General features: G+C 43.1%; 1 protein-coding gene across 1 annotated transcript in view; it reads right to left on the reverse strand.

The window, feature by feature from the left end:
- Positions 1 to 833: 833 nt before the first annotated feature.
- Positions 834 to 25443, reverse strand: part of anos1a (anosmin 1a) — a 74304-nt gene continuing 49694 nt past the window's right edge. Inside the window, 12 exon segments of the mRNA XM_072379409.1 lie at positions 834 to 959; positions 1035 to 1093; positions 6050 to 6185; positions 7341 to 7505; positions 7507 to 7547; positions 8326 to 8491; positions 8705 to 8793; positions 9231 to 9332; positions 17248 to 17368; positions 19705 to 19910; positions 20056 to 20185; positions 20443 to 20627. Of these exon segments, the coding sequence (XP_072235510.1) occupies positions 834 to 959; positions 1035 to 1093; positions 6050 to 6185; positions 7341 to 7505; positions 7507 to 7547; positions 8326 to 8491; positions 8705 to 8793; positions 9231 to 9332; positions 17248 to 17368; positions 19705 to 19910; positions 20056 to 20185; positions 20443 to 20627 (1526 nt within the window).

Genomic DNA, 25443 nt, shown 5'->3' on the forward strand with positions numbered 1-25443 from the left:
TTCATGAGTTCATGTTTGAATTGACTGAAATGACATAAAGGAGCATTCGACAACGACTTGTTAAATATATATGAACTATTTATTGAAAGATGTAACCAAAGCATGAACCTTAAGGTACAAACAGGAGAAATGCGTTGACTATGTGTGGTGGAACACATGGTTTGGGAAGGGGGCAAGAGAATGGAGAAATGTACTGGAATTTCTAAAATTGGGTCTTAATTTTAGTTACTATTTACGTGTGATGGGACCAGTATGGTGATAAATGTGGATTAGTGAGATCAGACAAAAAGGTAAAGCAAAGCTATTGCCACCATCCCAAACTGGGTTTACACTTAAAGCACACAAATTCACCACAGAGGAGGCTCGAGACAAACTCATCGAAGTAACAAGTTTATTCCACAATATAGAAATAAAAGGATCTTTATTAAAAGCCGAGCAGCTACTCACACATATACAAAGAAAGAGGAACACAGTTTTCTCTGGCTCAACTCCCAGAGTTGAGAGACAGGCAGGGCAGTAATCTAAAAAGCAAAAAAGTACAACACAACATGCACGAAAAGAAGAGAAATTATACCACGCACCAACAGAAGACCACCACCCTGGAAATCCACCACCAACAGGAGCTGGCCGTGCCCTGTGCCAATTACAAAAGAAAGTTCAAAGATCAAAAGTCATAAATCAACGTCCAATTACTTGACCGTACAAAATAATCAACAATAGTAAAACAAATCAAATCATTCCCGTCAGGTCACAGCAGAGTGCCAAGGCGACAGGTGAACGGCAATACAGCTGTCCTGGCGCTAGGACAAGCAGCCGGGCCGCACCAGAAGAGGCTACACAAAGTAGCCCGAGCCTGCAGAGTGCAGATGGCGTTCAACGGGCAGCCGCCTAATGCAGGACAAGCCCGAGCCCACCATGCAGGACCACTGTCGAAACCATGAAAGGACAAACAGCAGCGTCTATAAGTGAGAATGAGGAATAATACAGTTAAAACTCAAGCACTTGCACACAACAGACCCAGGCATTACACTTACCACTTTGAGCCCACGTTGCAGCTCCTGTAACGGAGAGTCAGGCCACTTCGACTGGTGTCCTATTAAAACACGGAGGTTGAGCCCAAGCCAGCAACATCCAGAAAATAATAAAGAGGCTTCCTACTGTAAAGAATTGTTAGGAGTGGCGTTCGCACAGGCTGAATCGGCAACCCCGGAAGTCTGAACCCAGCAAGCAATCACCACACAGGTGAGGGAGGGAGCTTTATGTGCCACCAGCCGGCCCTGTGGCCAACAACAGACAGGCACTGACATAGTGCAATCAGGGCCTACTGCCACATACGGTTAAAGGTTCACAACTTTGTTGTCAATTCAGTGAATTCTCCAGACACCACCGTACCGCCTGAAAAGGAGAAGAAGATGGCAGACTTTAGTTTGGTTGGCACCTGCCCAGTTGGTCAGATGTGAACACACCAGGTGGATGGCTCAACTTTCAGCCAGTACTATGCCTCAAACCATTATGGTTTTATGGGGTTTCCCTGGGTGTGTGAAGTTTTAAGTTTTAATTCTAGTGTTAAGAGTTTCAATAAAAGAAAGAAAACTCCATTCTTTCGTCTTAACACACATTTGTTCAGAGGGTTCTGAAAACACCACACCTTGTTAAGATATAAAGGTGAAGACATGAATAAATGTATAAAATAAGAAGACATAAAATGACCAACATACTCTGAACTAAAGTAACATGGATAAGGGTGGGGATCATAAATATCTCTCTAATTCAGAGGGATATCTGTAAAGTCAAGACACATGAATACAGAACCAAACAGTGTTTAACAATGGAGCACAAACAGAGACAACAGGGGACATCAGTTAACAGCTGAGTTACGTCATATAAATATCTGATTATACCAAGCTCTATACCGCTTGAGATGTCACTGAAAACCTTAAAGAGCCTGCACAAAGCTATACAACACATTTAACATAGTTTTAATAATCCAACTGAGAGTGAATCTGAAGAAAATAGTTGGTAGAGGTGTGAGAGGTCTGTTTTCTTGTCCTGTTAGATAAAAGGTGGATAGTGATTTACATGACCAGATAAGGAGGAAGAAACATTTGGTCTGGATTCTCCCTCCATTTTAACATAAATGGGGTTCCTTTGTTTGCTCACAGGAAGCTTTTTGCTGGCTGGTATTTTAATATCGATCAGATAAGTTATGGGACAGGTCTGGTGGGAGAGAGTCCCTCAAATCATTTCCATTGTAAATACTGGATAGTGTCTGGCTCTTTGTGGGATGGAAATCCCCCATCTGTGTCTTTGAATCAACAATACCACACAGTAATGTTGATGGTACCACCAAACGGTTAGGTTCCACCTGAAATCCACATTTTCTTTCGTTCATTACTGCAATACCTAATACATTTGTTTTTATTGATTTTCTTTTGATTGGCACCTTAACAACATTCACAATCACAAAAGAATTGTGTTCCTGTTTAAATAAGACAATGACACTTATTCAGCTGACGTAAGAACATTACTTACTAAAATGAATTCACACTGAATAATAAACCTGTCAACAAAGTGCTGACAGATAAGAACGCAATAACAGAAGACAAACTTTAAAAGTTGAAAAGCCAGACTCACACAGATAGGTTGTTGCAAATGGAAAAAGATATTTAAGAGCACTCTCAGCCAAGATGGGTTAGTCCTTTCTTACATGTAGTTTAGACATGTAGCCAGTTGTTGGACAGGGAAAGAGCCTCAAATTTCAGCTCAATCAGCTCTTTCTGTGACTTTAAGACCAAGCGAGAACCAACACCAGGGCAAAGGGGTCCCTAAACCACTTTAAATTGATATTTTCAAGGTCATCCATTTTCTATACCGTCAATCTGTTGGTCAGGGGGGCTGGAGCCTATCCCAGCAGTCATCGGGCAAAAGGTGGGGTACACCCTGGACAGGTCACCAGTACATCACAGGGCCACATGCTCACACTCCTAAGGACAATTTAGAGTCACTAGTTAGCCTAACATGCATCTTTTTGGATGATGGGAGGAAGCCGGAGTACCTGGAGAGAACCCACTCCAGGTGATGGAGCTAACCACCGTGCAGCCCTGTTCTGGAAACCTGGAAGCTAAATCATCATGAAAGCAGGGCCTGGTGAAGCAGTGGGAACATGTCTCCCTCATGGAGCTTGTTTGACCACAGCATGATCTTTTTGGAAAAAACATGCGCTTTATCTGCATCTGCAGTACGTGTGTTTCTCACCCTTACATACTCTGATTAAGTGCATTTAGAAGCTGGAAAATGCCTGACATCTATGCAAGTTTGAGAATCCAAGCTTCATTGGCTTTCACCTGCTCCAAAAGTTGAGCAAATACGTCCTGATCCATGACACCAATCCCTTGGCTTATAGAGTTGTCAGAGAGTGGGACAGCAGTGACTTTCTTGGCCGCATTATCAACAATCAATTCCTCAACAATGTCTTCAGTAGCTGGAAGAATCAAATCCTCTCTAAATATGTGTATATTTTTAGCGTAAGCATTATAAACTGTAGAAATGAAATGGCTTCAGAGCCTGCTTGGGGGCGGTAGCTTGTTATAATGTGTAATAACGTTACCTAATGGAAGCATGTACAAAGTGAAAAGAATCATCCAAAACACAGAACATGTGTGCGTGAGGAAGATTCATCATTTGCATGAATAGATATGACTTATACCCAGCTAATGAGATTCCTTTAATCCCAATAACATGTTCCAAGTCCACTATCAGAGGCTAAGAGGAGCTCATTGATGCACTCCTCCTGTGTCCCATGTGAAAACTCGTCAGAAACTCGAGCTACAACTTTTTCTAGAAAAGACAGAGTGGAATTATTTAGATAATTAGCTAAATAATTAGCTAATGGGTGTAGTGAAAAGTTCCTGGATCATGAATATGTTTTAATAAAGGTTTGGTTACAGCAGTCCTAAGAATCAGAATCAGTTGCCTATATCCTGTCAACATAGAGCGGTCACGTCTAAAACTGAAGTGTTGATTAAGGGAAAAACCTCCTCGAACAGTCTGGTTTGGTCAAGGTCTACAATACAAGTTGATGGTTTAGATAGAAATAATTTTATTGCTGATAATTAGATATCACCTTATAAACAATGGGGAATTCAAAACACATATGGATGTCCAAGACCAAACGGTAATGAAGTAATGATCAGGATAACAAACTCTCACCCACTGACTCTCAGAGTATTCAAAGCAGCACCTGCGTTCGCTTCATTTTCAGCCTAAACTTAGAAGGACAGAAGAAAAGCTCAGACTAAGACTGATGCTGTTCCAATCATTTATCCAGGAAACACTGCAAATATCAGTCATCCTTTCAATGGATTAGTTCAATATGTTGTCTATCTATCCCACACCTCTTAGAGGAGCTGTGCCTGTCAGAATTCACATTCATCCTTTTTTTTAGCAGCTAATACCGAAGGCTGTTTTCAGGGATTTTATATAATTTCATACAAGTCCCACAATATTTTCATATAAATCAAAAGCATGCACATCAGGATGCTCCAAACCGTAATGAAAATAATTCATGATATTTCAGTACAAAGTTTACTTTATTTGATCGAGTTTAACAGAGTCTATCAGAAGGGATAATTGACTGCAGGGTTTAAATCGGTTTACATTTACTGTACATCAAACAGAAAGGTGCAGGTTTCTAAAACCGGACTCTAATGATCGGTCTGGTCTGGTGGCTTCGGCTGGGGTGAGCGCTCCTGGTATATATATCCAATAACACTGGTATAACCTTGCTGACATCTCGAAGTCGGCAAAGGAAAGTTGGGCAACTTTTCTTACATTAGACCAGGGAAACTATGCTAAAATGCCTCATTTTCTAGTCTAGACGTTACAGTCAGAGTAAGTTAAAATCGTCCCCTGTGAACCTGTTACAGAAAGTTCAGTTAAAGTGCCCAAAACTGGGTGACACGAAATGTATTTTCAGTTAAAAAACATTTTGTACTTAGAGGTTTACCGAAGGTAGAACCCACAGACAGTGAAGAAGTGGTACAGCTACAGTCCAGACACAATTCTACCACAACTAACAGACCAATGAATTTTACACAGTATAGAGAAGCTCATATATCAAAATTCAGCAGACAGCATACATTTATGTATTTGCATGCAATTCCATCAAAATGACTTAGTTTTGCTAAAGAAAGGAATTTGGGATTAATCAGGACAGAAAATACATGTACTTTAAATAGCCATTTTCCCTCAATTCTGCCAGTGAAATTAAGTTCCCATAAACCTTTTGTTCTACAGGATGTGCACAGAAATCTGTGACACTTAGCAGGCCAGTGGTGAAACATGTGTTCCAGTTTACTTTTTGGTATCAAATAAGATGAATTTTAAGATTAACCAGTCTAAATTTGAACAGTTAGTCAGCAGTGTTGCACTAACTCTGTCAAATCTAACCTTTTGGCTCACACTGTAAAATGAAGAGTGGAAGCTTTAATAATGAAAGCTCCATCCTTTGGATGAGGGTATTGTAGACAAAGATGTTTGCTTGTGGCTTGATCTTGTTGGTGAAACCAGTGAAGTTCTCTTTTCTGGTCATTGCTTCATGGACTCTTGATCATCGTGAGTTTGGGAGGCTTGGTTCATACAGGGTGAGAGGTTTTCCTCTCAGTGATTGGGGTTATCATGATGATGCTTCTTAAGTCAGATTCCTGAATGGGTGAAAAGTTAGTTAGTTATAGGTTCATCTTCTATATCTTCTAAAGGTAAAGAAGCTGAATTTCACATCCTTAATGTAAAATAGGATCAAACAAGTAAAACTTTGTCTTATGACAGCAAGCCTAAAAAGGACTGCTCTGAATCCTTGGCACAGTTCCATTCTTCCACAGACACTCTCCCTTCTTGAATTCTTGACTGTGCTTGTACATTCATTTGGAAGGTTTAATAGATTATTTTCACTTCAAACTGAGCAGCTTTAAGTGGGTCACAAAGATTGCCAACTTAGGTTCTGCATCAGTCTAACTTTATCAGATACAGTCCTTGAACATTTACCTCTTACTTTGCTTTGCTGTGCTTTCAGGAGTCTGGAAGGTCCTGCTGGCTGTAGGACCCCCACCCTCTGCTGTGATGGCACATACCTCCAGCTGGTACACACTGGCAGGGTGTAGGCCTGACACCTGCAGAACATTACCATCCTGAAAGAGTGAAAACAGTGAAGACTGAATAGCACTGAAGCAGCAGGCTAAATAGGGTTTGAGAATGGCTGAAACTGAACATGGGCAAGGGTCACTTACATGATGGTAAGTCCATCACAGGGCTTACACGGAGAGATCAACAGTAACGCTTCGACTCACACCTACGGCCAATTTTGAAGGTCGAAAATATATATGTCCCCATGATATGTGTGCTTATATAAGTCTAAATGACCTGCAGTTAAGTTTGAGGAATATGCAACCTCTAGTAATCACGAGAGCAATTGTGTGTGAATTCTAAACCAAGGCATCCATCAAGATAAAGTTCATGAAGTAGAATGTATTTAAATAAAACCAAGTAGTTTATATTCCTAATCCTAACCAAGTCATACTATTTCCTCAACCCAACCAGGAAGTGACAAAGTGTTGTTGTAAAGACTTGTGCATGACTCATATTTCCGTCCTACCACAGGACACCATCATGGGTTGTATTTATGGCTATGAACAAAGTTGGGGTTTGTGTGAAATACAGGAGCAGTTTGTCAGAGTGCTCTCAGTTTGGAGAACCAGGGACAGTACATTCCACATCCACCCATGCAATGATGGTAGCAACAGGGACCTTCTTTGATTTAGCAAAGACAAACAAACTGTCTGCAGAAAATCATGCCATGTGAAAACTCACAATGTAAGATTCACATAAATGCTGTAAATTCCATCTAAGCTTCCATCTAAGTAACCGTTAGCTTAGCTCAACTGTTGAACTGAGCGCATTTAGACTGCAAAAGGGACATCAAGTACTCACTGGGACTTACACAACCCAACTGTAAGAAAAACATAACTACAGCTGAGTGAAGAAGAACGGAGATCTGTAGCTCAGGAGGAAGAGCAGTCGCCCACCAATCGGAAGGTCGGTGGTTCGACTCTGGCTTCCCTGTCGAAGCGTCCTTGGGCAAGACACTGAACCCCACTGGGTATGAATGTGTATGAATGATTAGAAAAAGCACGTAGTTATGTGTATCTTAAGACGTGCTGTATGAGTGTGTGTGAGTGGGGTGAATGCGGCATGTAGTGAAGCGCTTTGAGTGGTCAGTTAGACTAGAAAAGCGCTATACAAGTACAAGTCCATTTACCATCTCAACCCAGCTTGCGTTCACTGACCCCGGTCAGGATCCTGTTACTGTGAGGCTGTTTGTTACTGTTGTGGTGGTCAGTTCGGATGACCTCCACCCAGGTCACCTGGTAACCAGTCAGCTGCTGGTGGGGCTGGGTCATGGATAAATCCCAGCTGAAAATGGCTGACATGTTGCCACCACGAATGTCAAAAGGATGCTGTGAGGTTGACTGCCTTCGCCTGTGGGGACACAACTGAAAGAAGTGCACTTAATGGGTTTCAGGATGATAGTGAGCAATTCTTCTTATCATTATTATTCCAAAATTGTTTTCAATCAACATCTTTCCCTTGTATTTGTATTTCTGTTGTAATTTTTCTCCTCAAGGTATGAATTTGAAGTTTCCAATTCCTCCGTATATATTTTAAAGTGTAGCTGAAAGGACAAGTTTGGCAGTATATAGCGACCGAAAGAATGAGGTTATGGATACAAGCGGCTGAAATGAGTTCCCTTCAGGGTGGGCTAGGCTCAGCCTTAGATATAGGGGGAGGAGCTCCACCATCTGGAGGGACCTCGGAGTAGAGCCGCTGCTACTCCACACAGAAAGGAGTCAGCTGAGGTGGTTCATCTGGTTAAAACGACCCCCTTTGGAAGTTTTTTGGGCACGTCCAACTGGGAGGAGGCCCCGAGGCAGACCCAGAACACATTTGTGGGATTATATATCTCTTAGGTCCTGGGAACACCTCTGGATCCCCCAGGAGGAGCTGGAAAGTTTCACTGGGAAGAGGGATGTCTGGGTTTTACTCCTGGACCTGTTGGCTCCGCAACTCAACCTCGGATAAGATGATGGATGGACGGATAAGCTGACAACATTTTTATCCCTGTACCGAGGCCAAACAAGGCCAAAGTGGCAACATCTCCAACAAATAACAGCAAAACTAGAGAAGATAGAGGTTACTGTCTGTGACATCACTTTGACTGAAAGCTAAGTTCTCATACATTGCATTTTAAAGACCAGGAGACGTGTATCCCACCTTTTTCTCCAGGACAGGTGATTGGTTTGGGGCTTTTGGCCTGAATGGTGGCACAAGAAGGAGTGAAGAAGCTCTCTGCCAGAAGACGGCTCTTCTTACTGACCGGCTGCAGGAGGACTTTATACTTACAGGAGAAGAGCAAGCCCAGCAGGCTGATAAAGTTCTCCTAATTCAGACAGAAAATGTCATGAAGTCCCATTCTTAAGTCATGATAACTCCAAATCCTTTCTCACTACAAACAAAATAACATTGTTTTTTTTCAACCAATCACTAACAAAATGTATTCATTTGAATCTTCCAATCAACAAAGCCTTTTGCGTGTGCCACAAGAAGATCTGATTTAGCAAAGGGGGGGTGATGTTTTGCTTTAAGAGATTACCTGTGTTCTAGTCCTCTCCACGGCTTTGGTTTGGTTGTGTTCACAATGTTCTGGTCCCCACTGGGCTCTGTAGATTTTAACTGAAGGATCTACAAATCAAGAGATTGCAAGACTGTCTCATTAAAAACAGCTACCAGTAGCTGGTCAAAGTGAAATGTCTGTCTCTTCTTCTACAAAGTCAGTAATTATTGTGGTGTTCCAGGCAGTCACAGATATTTAACTTGTAGCTCTATCAAATGACATTTTAATTTGCCAGACAAATCTCCAAAGCAATTCCTTGTGTAGTTGCTTTGAGTGTATGATTCTTCCTAACTGACAGTTGCTATTACAAAAGCCTCACACAGCATGAGATGACTCTTCTATCGTTCTGAATGGAACTGACACTAGCTAAAGATTAGAGGTATGTGAGATCAGATCAGGCACTGTGATCAGGCACTGTGTCACCAGACTGGGTATCTATGCAGTGTGTCCTTAAAGACCAGAGGTATTTCTTATGAGTCACATGTCACGCTCTTCCTCTACATACCTGTGCTGCTCTGCCAGTAAACATGAACCTGTCCATCCTGGTAAAAGGGTGTTCCAACATCCAGAATGTCACCAATGGGCCTTTTTGGAGCAGCATCGGTGGCTTGAAAACATACAAAACATCATTTTCCCACACTGTATGCAACTTGCAGTGTATTAAAGCAGTTGTGCATGATGCTGACGTTTTCCAACATGCTTTCTGTTTCCTGGTGCCAGAAGTGTCACGTTTTTTAGTTATGTTTGTCTTGCTTTCAGGCTTCTAGGTTAATTTCTGTCATGTTTTTTCCCCTGTCACGTTAAGTTTCACTCAAGTCAGCTGTTTTCTTTCACAGCTGCACCCCATCACTAATCACCTCTCCCCAGTATTTAGTTTCCAGGTTTCCCTCACTCATGGCAGAATCCTCACCTCACACCCATGGATCAGGTCAGGTCAGGTCAGGTCAGGTCAGGTCAGGTCAGGTCAGGTCAGGTCAGGTCAGGTCAGGTCAGGTCAGGTCAGGTGTTGCCTCACAGTCACGGCCTCATCTTGCTTTCATTATCTTTTGTCTTGTCTTGTTTTGTTTGTTTGTTCACAGTTTAGTATTTTTGATATCCGGCTCAGCTGCCTTTTTTGTTCTTGCCTTTTACTATTTGAAATAAAATCTAAGTTTTGCTTGAAGTTCCGCATCTGGGTCCTCCCTTCGCACCAACATCAGTGACAAGAAGGAATACTTAATTTTCTCACAGTGTTATGTATCGCAAAGAAAACTATTCTCATGAACTGGAAAGCGAAGAACAATCTGTGTATTAACCAGTTTAGAAATTTTCTTTTAGACTATAATAGCATGGAAACAATGTCTGCCTCCTCAAAACATCAATTGGCTGAATTTAACTCTCTCTGGTTCCCGCTGATTAGCTTTATCACATAGTGGTGGTGGTGGGTTGCTGTCCCGTCGCTCTGGGCGGTTGGGTGTGTGCTGGGGGGGGCTGTGTGGCTTCGGGCGTCTGGTGGTCTCGCGGGTCGTGGGGACCGGGTTGGTCATTGCTGGGGGGGACTGTGTGTCGGGCTTGGAGGGCAGTTTTGGGGGCTTGCGGGTGGGACTGTCTTGCGGTGTGGGGCGGGGTCACTTAGAGGCCTTGGGGTGGTGGCTGCTGGCTCTATGCCGGGTGGCTGGGCCGCTCCGGCATGGGTGGTGGTGCTGGGCCTGGGCCCTGGTGGCTGGGCGCTGCCTTGTGCCCGGGGGGGGGGCCCTGCCTGTGCCTGGAGGGGCTGGGTTGTCCTGGACGCACCACAGTATGGGTGGGTTGGTGCAGGTCCTGGTGCCGGGCTTGTTGCTCTGGGACCTCCAAGGTGTCCGCAGATGGTTGTTTTTTTTTCAGGGTGTTGGGGCGTGCGGTGGGGGGGGGCGGTGCTTTTCCCCTGTTGGGGGGGGAGGGGTGGCCTGTGTGATGGTGGGTCTCAGGCCCGGGCTGCTGCGACTGGTGTGACCGGGAGGTTTGTTTGTTTGTTTTTTGTTGTTGTTTGTTTGTTGTTTGTAGAGGTCCTCCGGGGTGGGGTGGGGCGGGATGGGTACCTTCTGGGGGTACAGTAGCTCCCGCAATATGGTCGCTGCAGGCCCCGAGCCTGGTGGACATCAGCCCCTCCTGCCCTGGGTTGGCTCCCAGGTAGCGGGGATGCCTATTGCAGCCAGTCCCTGGCTGCCTTCTCCGGGGGAGAGTAGCTCCCCCGGTGTATATCCCCATACCCCTCTCCCTTCTGGCTCCTGTACACAGCACACACTCACACATGAAGGGTTTTGGGGGCGTGTGTGTTCGGTGGGGTGTAGTGGATGGGGCCACGTAGGTGGTCCCCTTTGGTTGCACTCTGCAGTTCCCCGCCCCTGTTTTAATTACACCTTAGACATTACTACTTATCAAACACACACTCACACACACACATTAGGTCTTGGGGGGTGGTTACACTGAGTGGCATCTGGTGGGCGGGGCTCTTTGGGTATGTAGGCTGCCCAGAGGGCCGCGCTCCCAGTCCTACAAGTTGGGCTGCCCCTCAATTTTAATCGCTCACTATTAGAAAATATTGAAGAGCCAGAAGGGTGAGGGGAGGGGTCTTCTTCCCACACCCCTGCTTCCTGGTTGCTGATCGGGGCGGGAGGGGCCAAGAGGATTAATTAATTGTTCTGCTGGTTCGGGGTCTGTGGTGGCTGGGGGGCTGCTGGCCCCCTGGTGTGCCCGCTGCACTACACCCCAGCAGAGTCGAGGGAGGGAGGATGTGTGGATGTATGGGACGTGAAAGTGTGTGTGGTAATGATTGGGCCTGGATCTGGGACTTGCTGTCGCCTGGCCTGCCTGTGCTTCTCCCGATGGGGGGGCGGCGTTGCCTCTCCCTGCTGCTCGCGACTTCACCCACCTGTGGGCACGTCTTGACTCCCAGGGCACTTGGCCAGGGGCGCTGGGGCAGGCGCTGACCCACTGCGTGGCTGTCTGGGGCACTTGGCCCTCCTGGGTATTGGGTGGGGCCTCTGCCGGGGGGTTTGGGGGCGCTCGGGCTCCCGGGGCCCGGGTCCAGTGCACGGCCCATGTCTGGGCGGCTGGGACCTGGCGGGGTCGGTGGGCTGTTGCCCCTGGCTCTCTGAGGGCCTCTGCCCTATGCTTATGGGGGCTCTATCCGGGGGCTTCCTCTGCAGTCTTCTGGGTGGATGCGTGGTTGTCCCTGCGGTGGGCTTCCTGGGTTCTGTGCTCCGTGGGGGCTGCTGGTGGCCTGGGTCTTGTGGCCCTCTCTGCCTGCTTCTGATTGCTGGGGGGGGCTGTGGATTGTGGCCCTGTACACTTATACACTCATAACTAACCACGGTTACCATGTAGATCCTGTGCCATGGGTGTTGCATGTTCTCACACACACATTTATTAGCCCAGTAGCATGCTCGCTAAGCAGTTTATGTGTTATCCTGTGGTTTCAGGTCATCTCTCCACAGCTGTGTTGTATGCGATTGCCGCTTCTTGTGCTTGTTTTTGTTTGTTTGTGTGTTTGTTTTTTCTCTGCTTGTCTGCTTTCAGGTGCTCCTGGTGGCGCTAAGGCTGGATTCCCCTCAGAGGCCATGGATTGTTGTCTGTTTTGTTTTTTACAGGTGTAGCAGCTGGTTGTCTGGTTTTTGTTTCTATTTTTGTTCTGTTTCCTCTTCTTTCCTCTTCTTCTTTCCTTGTCCCCCGGTCCGGTTCAGTTCTATTACATGTCATATATTGTAAACAGAAATAAATAAATGGGCATCAAGGGGAGCTTTACATTTATAAAACTTCCCTTGGCAAAGCAAATCTGTTTGGCATCAAAGGTATTCAGACTACAATTCTGCTGCCATAATGCTGAACAGGACAAGGGGGGAAAAAAAAAAAAAAAAAAGGAATACTTAATTTTGCTAAAAAGAAAATATGCTTTACAATACCAAGTATTTAGCTCTGTTTGCATATTATATTATTGATCAACCCATGGGTCATGCAGAAGATAAACCAAAACAAGAATTGATATAAAAATACAGAAGACTTGCATATGAATCCATACTGCCTGGTCAATATTTTGCATGAGACTGTAAAAATGAAAGATTAAATTCTAACTGGTTATGATTGGCACATATTAGACCGCTCCTGTTCCAAAAGCTTTGGTTTCCAGTGGTATTTAGCAGTCTTTGAGTCATATTTGTCTGATTAAGGTCTGCTTCAAAAGTTTGCTCAGAGTCATAATGAAAGTAGACCTTCCACCTAGGTCTCAATTGTCTAAAATCCTTTGGAGTATCCTGAAGAATATCTTTACTTGGCTCCACCTTTATTTCCTCTAATACTGATAAATTTCCAAGTCCTCTCTGGTGAATGACATCCCCACAGAATGATGCTGCCATCACCTGCTTGGTGTTCTCAGGGTAAAAGATTTGTGCCATATCTAACATTTTATGTGAGGACCTAAAGGTTAATCTCAGTTTTGAGTCTCCGGCACTTTGTAATCAACTCCAAATATGCTTTCCTTTGTGTCTAAATGGACCATCTTTACTGAAAGATCTACCTGCTTAAAGTGGTCTTATGGAGACAAACTGTCATCTCTGCCTTGTACCTGTGCAGCTTGTTTAGCCTCTTTATTACGTTTCTGATTTAAGCCATCCCTTCCTGGAATGTGGGTTTTGGGGGTCCTCCCTTTCTTGGTAGATTTGCTGTCGTGACACATTCAATCCAATTAAATTCAGTTTGGTTTAATTCATATAGTGCCAAATCACAACAACTGTATAACTGAGTATCATCAGCATAACAATGGAAATTTATGCCATGCTGTCTTATAATGTTACCTAATGGAAGCATGTACAAAGTAAAAAGAATTGGTCTGAGCACAGAACCCTGAGGAACTCCATGACTTACTCTGGTGTGTGAGGAAGATTCTTCATTTACAAGAACAAACTGGAATCTATCAGATAAATATGACTTAAACCAGCCTAATGCAGTTCCTTTAATCCCAATAACATGTTCAAGTCTCTGTAACAGAATGCTGTGATCGATCGTATCAAATGCAGCACTGAGATCCAACAGGACAAGCACAGAAACAAGTCCGCTATCAGAGGCTAAGAGGAGATCATTGGTAACTTTCACCAGTGCTGTTTCTGTGCTATTGTCACAGTAGGGCCTCTCACAGCCCTACTGCGGGCCAATCACAGCCCTTGTGGTCCATGTCAACTCAACGCGTAGCTAGGATTTTTTGGAGGTGCGTGTCAGGCTACGGAGCAGGGGTCCACGTCGACACCGTAGCTACGTCGTCGAAATGACAGAGACGTATAAACTACGCCTAAGGGAACGAAAGGACGCGGAAACCCACCTTGGATTACATTATCTCTTTTTATTGTGACTTACAGTCCACTTTTATTTCTCCTTTTTTACAATTTTAACATGCTATTGTAGGCATGTTATTTTTGTTCTGGTTTTGTTTTAATAAATTGTTTAAACTCTACATGGCAAAGGTGCTCTTTCTTAACAGCACCCAAAAAAACTAATCCAAGCCCTTCTTTGATGTGGCACATTGAACTGTTGTTTGATTTGCTAAATAAAATATAGTAAACACTAAATATATGTACATTTAATTGTGGTAATGTAATAGTTTCACCTTGACATTCAAGAACTCAAAACAAATGTATTTCATTTGAATTGGGACCGCCCATTGCACACGTGTGAGGCAACGCACTCTCAGGCTCTGTTCCTCCCGGTTCTTCTTCAGACAACTTCTGCCAATTCTCCTGCGGGATTTGACTCTACAGAGCCATGGAAGCTGCTGTAATTCCACTCCAGTATTCGATTTTGTCATTTTTAAAAGCTCGATGTGAAGTGAGACGAATTTTACTGTCAGTAAAGTCGGACATTGGCTGGCTAAGATACATGAGGGGGAATGAAGGTTGACTAAGTGTCTGTGATTACTCAGACTAGTGTTATAATCACACAACTTTTACTTGAAGTGTTCATGAACATGAATTATGAGCTCTTAGAACTAATGAGTCTGTTTCAGCACACACACACACACACACACACACACATACATACTCAGTTCGTTTACATGCACAGCTTAATCGGGCTATGTTCAAATTTCAGTCTTGGCGTCTAATAGGACTTCTTTTCCTGTCCCAGTTTATATGCAACTCAGAAAATTGAATAACTGACGGGAACATGTCTTCCTCCTCAACACTAGGTGATGTGTCGTTTCAGCGGGTTAGTGCGGCGCCCTTTCCGGTTGACCTATCACGTCACATAATAATAAACAGCTGGAGTTACATACACACGGTAGTTAAACGGAGTTAAACAAGCGCACATGTGTTGTTTAACTCTGTTTACATCCACTTCAGTTGTCCAGTCATAGTCGATTAAGAAAGTGATTCTGCATATAAATTAGCCACGTGCTTCTGTATGTTTGAGAGATGATGGAAGATTCAGTCTGATTGATGAACACATGAAGAAAGATACATTTGCATTAGAGGAGATGCATTTCATAAGATTCATTTCAGATTAAATCAGAATAATTTTATAAACATATGCAGGCTATGTCTTAATTGAGCCAACTGCGGCTGCTGTAGAGCAAATAAGGAGTATTTGGTATGATTTCATGACATAATCAAATCTGTGGCATTATTGTAGCTGTACATTTTTTCCTTGTCCTTTCCAAATGTCCCCCTCCTCTCACTTGAATACACTCACTTGTAGCTGTACAATGTTTGTCACTATAGAGGTTTTATGTCTTTCCTCTACTGAAGGAAGGGACATCCTTCTCTAAAATCTGGGATTCAAAGATACTCAGAGCAAGCTAGATTCTGTATGTAACTCATGAAAGCCAATGGCTGCGTCATACACAATGTCAGCAAATGAAACAATGAACCTCTCGGGCATAACACATATGAAAACTGGACTTTTTTAACATTTTGTGGGAAAATAATGAAACTTGGCAAGTGCTCTCCTGAAATGCTGTCCACTTGGTGAAATTATGAGCATCCCATCACTTGCACTGAATATTTGTCTCATCTTTTGCCGTTTCATCAACGGTACCAAGCTACTGGAGGCAACCCCTCAGTGATTGTAAGTAAGACTGCCTACTTCCGTGAAAGCCTGACACACCATCATCACTAACCCTGGCCAGATACCAAATTAGCTCCTGTTTTTGACCATGACAACTGATGAAGTTTTGCTCTAAACTGCTGTATGTGGTAACTGTGCATTTATATTTTGTATATGATTTTCTGCTTGTTGTTTAGCATTTTACTTCTTTTTGTTTTCTGTGTTGTTCAGTCCTCTGCAGCTGAGGATGCAGAGAGGGACATCGCCACCACAGTCATGGGGATCAACTTGAATGCACACAAACTGAATGCTAAGATGCAGCAGCTTGAAATGGAGCTGTTTTCATAAGGGGCAAACATTGTATCCACAGTCAGCATGGATATTGTTCTTGTTCTAAAAATATGTTAACTACTTGTGAAGCACATTTTGAAGTGTGTTCCTATGGATAGGCTGACTGCTTTTTTTTCTTATTCTTTCAGGTTGTTTTGTACTTCTGCCATGTGTGTTCTACAAGTATGTATATTTCGTATCTGTTTGTAGGCTTTACATATTACAGTTTATAGTAAAACCAGAGTTTTCATGTTTAATACCATGCCTTTGCAGATATTTTACTTGTATTATTGTACTAGTTACTTTGGTTGAAGCGGTTTTGAAGTCAGCGGATTCATTTCTTTTCTTTTCCAAATGTGATAGGTCATACACTGTTCATTATAGATAAAACTTAAGAGAAGCTTCAAAACTTAAGCTCTCAGTCAAGGTCGAAGTGCATTTTGAACAGTTTAGATTAAGATTGATGGAATAATTTCCATGTTTTGCACTGTTGATGTGTGTTAAATGTGGTATATGTATATTTCATGCCAGTTTTTAGGAACTACATAGTGCAGTTAAAAAAAAAAAATTAAAAAAAAGAAAAATGTTCAGGTTTGGCCTGAACTGGTCAAAACTTGCCTCAGCTTTTAATCAAAGTGATTAAAATGCCAAATTGTAATGTGTAACGGGTGGTGTATGGACCCAATTGCAGTACAAAGGAGTCAGAAGACAGTGGTAAAAAGTTTAAGGCTTTACTGAGACTCTGGCAGACAGACAAACGGTTTAGAAACCGGCAAACAGGAATCAGGAGAGGAGAGGCAAAGTTCTTGGTCAGGGACAGAAGGCTGGGTCGAATTACCAGGAGGCAGACGAAGCAGGGAATCAGGGACAGGCGAGGTCGGTACCGGTAAAGCTGGCAGGAGAACGCTGGAAAGACATGCATGACAAAGAACAATCTGGCAAAGGATGGAGTGTGGAGCTGGTGACTATATGCTGGGCTGATTGCATGTGATGAGAGGCAGCTGTGTGCACAGGTGAGTGGAGTTAACTGATGAGGTGTGTGTGACTGACAGGCTGAGTGGGGCAGAAGCAGGATCAATGGAAAATTACTGATGGTTGGATGGCTAAACTGTGACAGTCATTTCTGTCTTTGCATAAAGACCTACAGGGCCGTGTGGTGAAATGGAGGACAGCTCGTTCAAGCTGAGCTTGTCCCCAGTAGGACACAGCTTGGACCTCCACACTGTAGCTCCTGTTGGGTCGCATGCTCTCCAGCTCCACCGGATTCTGCACACACAGAAACACACAACAGGTGAGTAGCCACAAATACAAAGAGTACAACATAACAAAGTATTTTCTGCAGAGAAGTAAAGCTGCAGAGTCATTTAAACAAATGCGCTGCTGGGCAGAATAACAGTGTTTCTTTGTTGAGCAGAGATCCAAACCGAAGGTCGCGAATCAGAGAAAAACACAAGTTACATTCACATAACACATTACATCAGGGTCTAATTGCTAATCTTTCGTGACGTGGGACTGTTTCTTTATGTCGATGCTCTAAAAACCACTGGTTATGTCATTCTTACAGCTTAATCCTGTCTGCAGACAAGCCTTGTGGTTAGAAATTCTTGTAAGATGACTATAAGGAAGGTGTTTACATGTTAATAAGTGATTGATAGTGATTTGAACAAGCGGTGAAGTATTTGTCTGCAGAAAAGGGATAAAAATAAATGAATATTTAATGCATTTCATTTAGTAGACTAAATTAGTTTAATTCTGTCGTTATGTTTCACTTTGTGTTTATTTATAAGCAAGTACTTTAATTTTTACTTGAGACTACTTTCATTAAAACATAACATTTTCTGGTGCTCATTCCATGCCTTAAGCTCAAGGCATTTTAAGGGCACCAAAGTAGGGCTTGCAAAAGTATTCAGCCCCCTTTTCTCTGAGTGCAACCAATTACATTCAGAAGTTGCCTGATAATTGCTGAACGATCAAATGTTGGCCTAATGGCTAAATAGAGTCCACCTGTGTATAATCTAATCTCTGTACAAATACAGCTGTTCTGTGACGGCCTCTGAGATTTGTTAGGAGAATATTGGGGATCAAACAGCATCGTGAAGTCCAAGGAACACACCAGACAGGTCAGGGATAAAGTTATGGGGAAGTTTAAAGGTTAGAGCTATAAAAAGATTTCCAAAGCGTTGAACATCTCATGGAGCACGGCTCAATCCATCATCCGGAAATGGAAAGAGTATGGCACAGCTGCAAACCTACCAAGACACGACCGTCCACCTAAACTTACAGGCCGAACAAGGTGAGCACTGATCAGAGATGCAGCCAAGAGGTCCATGGACGAACTGCAGAGATCCACAGCACAGGTGGGCTGTCAGCACCAGAGAGGGATTCAGGACGCAGATGCAGGGTCTTTCTGGTTCAAGATGGTTTTATTATAATAAACACAGGACAGATGACGGCACTGCAGGGCGATCTCCCGCAGCGCAAACGAAAAGTGCTAAAAAAAAAAATTAGCTAAAAAACGCCTGAGCCTCTCCTCTGTAACTAAGGTGGAGAAGAGCGCGGCTAAGAAAGTTAACAAACGTAAAATCTCTCCACAACGGGAGGAAAACCAAAAGCTATGAACTCTTAACAAAACAAAGACTCGCTCTCGAAATGAGGCGGATAAAACAAAGGCACACTCTTTACAAGAACAGAGGCTCTATGAAACTTTAACTTTAACTTAACGGCTCTCCTTTAACGGAGGCGACCATGACAAATAACAACAAAAAATCACTCCGTGAAAATGGAGGACAAACAAAGGCTATGAAACTTACCGTTCAATAAATAGACTAAGACTATGGACGTAGTATAAATTACACAAGGCAAGGTGTGCTGCAGGAGAGTCGCTCACTGCAGGCTCGTGGGATCATGGAGACAAGACAAGGTGGCTGGTAGTGACGCTCGAACAGAGACAACATACTGGCACAAGACAAGGGAAACGCAGACTATCTGAGCACACGAGGGACCAAGGGGAACAGGTGGAAACACTTTGGAATCAGGGAAGACAATGAGACGCCTGACACGGGAGGAAGGGCAAGATATCTGAAACGAGAGGAGAAAAATAGTGATCTTTCAAAATAAAACAGGAAATGACAAGACATGGAGTGGAAAATAAACCGTGACATGGGGGAATCTGTCCACAGGACACCTATTGGGCGTGCACTGCACAGATCTGGCCTTTATGGAAGAGTGGCAAGAAGAAAGCCATTGTTAAAAGGAAACAGTTTGCCAGAAGCCATGTGGGGGACACAACACACGCTGCAAACGCACAGCATATTAGTAGCACTGCACATCACTCTGAACACACCATCCCCACTGTCAAACATGCTGCATCATGCACCGTGGGGGGTTCTCTTCAGCAGCGACAGGGAAGATGGTCAGAGCTGATGGGAGGATGGATGGAGCCAAATACAGGGCAAACTTGGAAGAAAACCTGTGGGAGTCTGCAAGAGACTTGAGACTGGGGTTGAGGTTGAGTACTTTCGCACGCCGCACTTTTTAAAATATATACATGTTTGTGGTCCTAAGGTGACAAAATGAATACTGTATGTTGTCACATTCTTCACCTCTCTGACCGTCTTCCTCCTTTTGGTCATGGCTAAAGCAAAGGGATGTCCATCTGCAGTCCAGCTCCAGCTGACCTTGTAGTGGTGGATGGGAACGTCCAGGTCAGCAGGAACACTCCAGCTGATCCTGGCTGACACTGCCCTGCTGGGGCCGAAGCTCATATCAGCCACTCTCAGCTCAGTGGGAGCTGGAGGGCTGGACTGGTCTGAAAAGAAGAGTTGGATGTCTTTATTTTAACAGTTGCTTTCTTTATATATATATAAAAAAAAGCTTTCTGGGAAGACAAAAGGTGTCACTAACCACTTAAAGGTATCACACACATACACAAACACACAGGTTGCCTGTCTGACCTCTGCTGGAGAGGATGTGTCTGCTGGGCGTGGTGAAACCTCTGGTACCGTGGATGTTGACAGCAGCCACTCTGAACTGATACCACCGACCGGGCCGGATGTCGGAAAGCTTTACTCCCTGCTCTGTGGTCTACATGATGAATGTAAAACAGAAATGAGCAGGAGTTGTTTTTTTGCTCAGCCTGCAAACACCAAAATCAACATGTATTTAGCAGTGAGACAGTCTGACGCACTCTATCAAGCCTCTGCTTAGTCTCCTGCTCACCACGATCACCTGTTTCATCAAACAGGTTCATTCATTCGTTTTCAGATTATAGATCACACCAAGGTTCATATCTTTTGTCTCCACATCTTTGAAAACACCTAAAACTGAGCTGGAGGACTAACCTGCGCAACGACCTGCCAAGAGGTGGCAGTGTCCTCACTGGGCTGGATGCCGAAGTTCCACCTCCTCTGCAGGACGTAAACCACTGGTTCAGTTGAGATGTTGAAGCGTCACGGCCAGCGCACCTCCTGCTGACCAGAGGAGACTTCCTCAAAGTCAAGCTCCTTCCTGGGCTTCAAAGGAGCATCTACACAGAAAATGTCCTCTTATAAACCAGGAAAATACATCTGAAGCAGTGTTTCTCAGAATCTAATTATCCTCTAGAAACCATACAGTTTATTTAGAAATGTGATCTGCAAATGAAAATGAAAATGTCTACAAGATGTACTCAATGTTTTAAAAAGAAAATTGAATCGGTAATGATAAATATATGCTGGCATTTTCAGCGTATACTACATACTGAATGCAACGCCCTACAAGCAGCAGCCTGCTGCAGCAGCTCTGGACAGTCTGTGTCTTTCTTTGCATATTCTTGAGATTTTCTGATGAGTTTCTTTCTATGAAAAGACATATTTCTGAAACATTTTCTGTGCTGGTCTGGATGTTGTGCTGCCGGAAGCACTTCCTCTGGTTAACTGGAATTTTTTTTTTTACATCGTTACTATGCATAACCATGGCAACAGGAAAGATGTTAACCTGTTGGAGCAGCTAACTGAGTTTTGTAAAGGCAAGTAATGCCTAGAGTAAGATCCCAAATTAAGACAAGTTGAAGAGGAGATGTCTAGGATGTTGAGCAGGAACAAAATGGAGAAAAGGGAGAAGGAAGTTTAAACCATTTCATCCCTTGATCATCAGGGGAAATGTGAGATCATTGGCAGATCAAATGGACGAGCTTGGACCCTTGATGACAGCAGGAAGGTCAGGAAGAGACCTGGCTGCAGGAACAACTCTAACAGCTCTCTGCTCAGCTTTAAGACTATCCGGGCAGACAGAGACTGCAGACAGAGCGCTAACAGTAAAGGAGGAGGATTACAGAGCTGGTTAACAACAGATGGTGGAATCCTGGACCTGGCTGCAGGAACAACTCTAACAGCTCTCTGCTCAGCTTTAAGACTATCCGGGCAGACAGAGACTGCAGACAGAGCGCTAACAGTAAAGGAGGAGGATCACAGAGCTGGTTAACAACAGATGGTGGAATCCTGGACCTGGCTGCAGGAACAACAATAACAGCTCTCTGCTCAGCTTTAAGACTATCCGGGCAGACAGAGACTGCAGACAGAGCGCTACCAGTAAAGGAGGAGGATCACAGAGCTGGTTAACAACAGATGGTGGAATCCTGGACCTGGCTGCAGGAACAACTCTAACAGCTCTCTGCTCAGTTTTAAGACTATCCGGGCAGACAGAGACTGCAGACAGAGTGCTAACAGTAAAGGAGGAGGATCACAGAGCTGGTTAACAACAGATGGTGGAATCCTGGACCTGGCTGCAGGAACAACTCTAACAGCTCTCTGCTCAGCTTTAAGACTATCCGGGCAGACAGAGACTGCAGACAGAGCGCTAACAGTAAAGGAGGAGGATCACAGAGCTGGTTAACAACAGATAGAGACCTCTGAAGGTTTCTATCACAACTTCCTCTCTTCTACACTTCAACTTTCTCCATGTTTGTCAGCTGATTAATATATATATTTATCTGTCTACAACAACAGCTGATCTTTGATCACAGTTAATACTGCAGTAAGATCATTTTCCTCCGATGATTGATAAAGTTTTATTGAGTTGAATTAGCTCTGTCCTGGCATAGAAGGGGTTACAGTCACTTCAGTTAATGCTCCTTGTGCCTGTATAGATTTGCACCTGCATACTATAAAAAGTTTCTCTCTTGTGTTATAAGCAGCAATGCTTGAACATGCTGCAACCTTATACAGCCTGTTTTTCCTCAGCTTTTTGTGATCCCTTCTGTTGAGCTTTTACTCGCGCTGAACTCAGAGAATAAGCTGACGGAGGCAAAGATATTATATAGCTTCTTTTAGTGACACTAGCACACACTCATTTCTTGAGCCATGGTGGAATGAACTTGCAACTCAGCCATACAGAAAAAAAACAAAAAACTGGGCGTAGCTTAAACAAAACGGGATGTCACAGCATGAGCTTCTGGGCTTTACACTTAAGACCCCACAGCAGTGAAAACAAGATACTGCATCTACATAAACAGCAGTACAATAACGTCACACATTAACACAGTCTTATGTTGTGTGTCTCATAACAACTGAGTACACTAAATAAAAGAATGTTTCTTAACACCTTCCATACAGACAAACTCCACCTGACTCCTTAGAACTAAACTGTCACAGCTCCAAGAGGAGCTCAGTGCAGTTTGCATTTTGCACTTGTCCAAACTAAATATGGGAAAAGGTGACACAGACAATGTTGGTGTCTTTATTTGTCAGAGTGGCACCTTTTTAAAGTGAGTGGCAGAAACTACTAAAAGAATGTCAGGACACATCATTCCAGATGTTAATATGTCTAATAAATATCATACAGCTACAGTCTCTAATGTAATAAAGGAGAATTGTGTTATTAATGCATTTGAGTCCTGAGAGCTGACGTTTCCAAAATAAGCAAAGACAAATTCACTGTGAAGGGGAATATCACAATGACTCTCCATTTTTGCCTTTTGATTGGCAAAAAAACAATGAACAGGCCAAGGAGAGATGTATTCATGTGTGTGTGAGAAGGTTAATGTTGCTTCTATAGTGTAAAAACTTTCTGAATGATCAACAAGACAAAGATACTGCACATTTTTATTACTATCTTTTTTTAAAGATGCACCAAATGTTTTGAACGTGTGGCAGGTCAGGACCTGGCGGGTAGTTTAACAGTTAGTTTCATATATATTGATGCTAAATACACTTCTGTATCAGGAGCTGTTCGTCCATAAGGGCGATCGGGCAACGCACCACCAAAGGGAAAAAAAGAAGAATTTTTTTTCTGTCATATTTTTCCACAGCGTTACAGTGGTTGTGACATCTCTAGACAGTTTCAGCTGCTCTGTATGTCACTGTCCAATCAAAATAATGCCATGCTCCACGAGGTACTTACTCCGAGCTCTGTGACAGTCGGCTAACTTCACACGGAGTTTGCTACTGCTAGTTTTGTGCAACATGGCAGGATATTTATCAGATTTTGACGACGTGGACGACAACTTTGAGTACGATGGACGTTCTTACCGGAGTGAATGAGCTGTGCTGCAGCAGCGGGCATAGATGACGTCATCATAGTAGACGGGTGTGTAGAAAGCCCTCTATAAGCCCCCCGATAGTCGCCAATAACAACAACACAGCAGCTATGTGCTTACAGTGCAATAGTAAGCGTTCATTCATTCATTCTTCTTAAAGTATTGGTGAAATAAAGACAGATAATGCCTTATTTAGAGGCTGCATCGTCTAAGCCCCGTTCTCTCCGTTATATGGATCTCGAGTTATCTAAATATCTTCCGAAGGACGCCGACTTTCACCAAACTGTTCTCGGTGAGTAGATGAACGTATTTCATGCCAGAAATAAGGTCTAGGTTAAAAAATATTGGAGTTCCCCTTTAACAACCGGAATTGTACCTATTTGTAATGGAAAATCGATGCTAATATAAAGTGTAGAATTGTAAATAAATACTACTTTATTCTCTATCTTAATTAATGGTGAAGCAAATATCTATGTCCATGTTCAAAGGTATTTGAAGGTAAACTGATTAATAGTATGTGGCAAATACGTCTAAAGGGAAAATCTTTATCTTGCAATCTAGCACTTATATGCAGTGTTGGTAATGTGAATTGACCAGAAAAAAAAAAATTGTGACAGCTGACTTATTCATTTACCCATTGAATGGGTCACTTTAGTCATCATCGCTACTATTGCCCCCCCTGAAAAATTTGTCAGGAGCCGCCACTGTTACTTCTGCCAGCACTCCTTCACTCTGGTGATCTGGGGCCACTGCCCTACATGTATTTATGTTTTCCTGCTCCGATACACCTTGTTCAGATGAAATGACTGTTCTCAACAGCTTGCTCTGCACTCGCCTGGTAATGACCTGTTAGTTTGAGCCTGTTGTGTTTAGGCGGGGCAGCAGGCAGAGCAGTGGCCCCTGAGGACCAGAGTTGAGGAACACTGCACCATATCATAAAACTGGTATGGCACTGGCACAGAAAGGGGAAAAATATTGTCATTAGATATTGATTTTTGATCATATTCCCTGCACAGATTGGTCCATAGCACTTGAAATGAACATATATTTCGTGCGTAGCTATATATAGTGTAATTATTATGTATATATTGCGTGATTATTAGTTCGGCTGCACTACATATTTGATACATTTCTAAGAAATGTCTTTTTGCCACCCTATAAACAACCCCTCTTTGCAAACCAGAAGTACTATGAGTACGGTGTTGATTTTGTATGATGTTACATGGTGCGACTCTAAAAGTATCTGAAATAAATTCATTTAATTTTTCTCTGTATTGATCATCTACATGAAGGGTAATTACTAGTTTGGCTGCACTGGATATTTGACATATTTCGTAGATATGTTTTCACAACCCTATTTTGCAAAACGGAAGAAGCTGCTAACCCAAAACCACATTTCTACAATAACAGTTAGAATATTTAACATAAACCAACATTTACATTTACATTACTTTACATTTTTTTTAAACGTCAATCATATAGATGAAGTGTAATTACTAATTCGGCTTCACTAAATATTTGATATATTCATTAGATATATGTTTGTAAAACCCCACTCATAACCTTACTTTGCAAACCTAAAAGAACTACAAATATGGCGCTAATTTGTATCGATACAATACACGGCACAAGGGAATTGTACTTTATTTTAAAAATGGTCATATTTCTTATCATTTGGAGAGGTAAATACTAAATTGGGATTACAAGGAGAGATTTAAAGATGTGCAAAACTCATTTATGTGAACAGATTTTAAATATGCAATTGTGAAATTGGTGAAAATGTATATTTTACCATATTTGATAGCGCCCCCACTTGGTGGCTATACCC

Source organism: Leuresthes tenuis, unplaced genomic scaffold (genome assembly GCF_036924035.1).
Source record: "Leuresthes tenuis unplaced genomic scaffold, fLeuTen1.0.hap1 SCAF_1, whole genome shotgun sequence".
Lineage (NCBI taxonomy): Eukaryota > Metazoa > Chordata > Actinopteri > Atheriniformes > Atherinopsidae > Leuresthes > Leuresthes tenuis.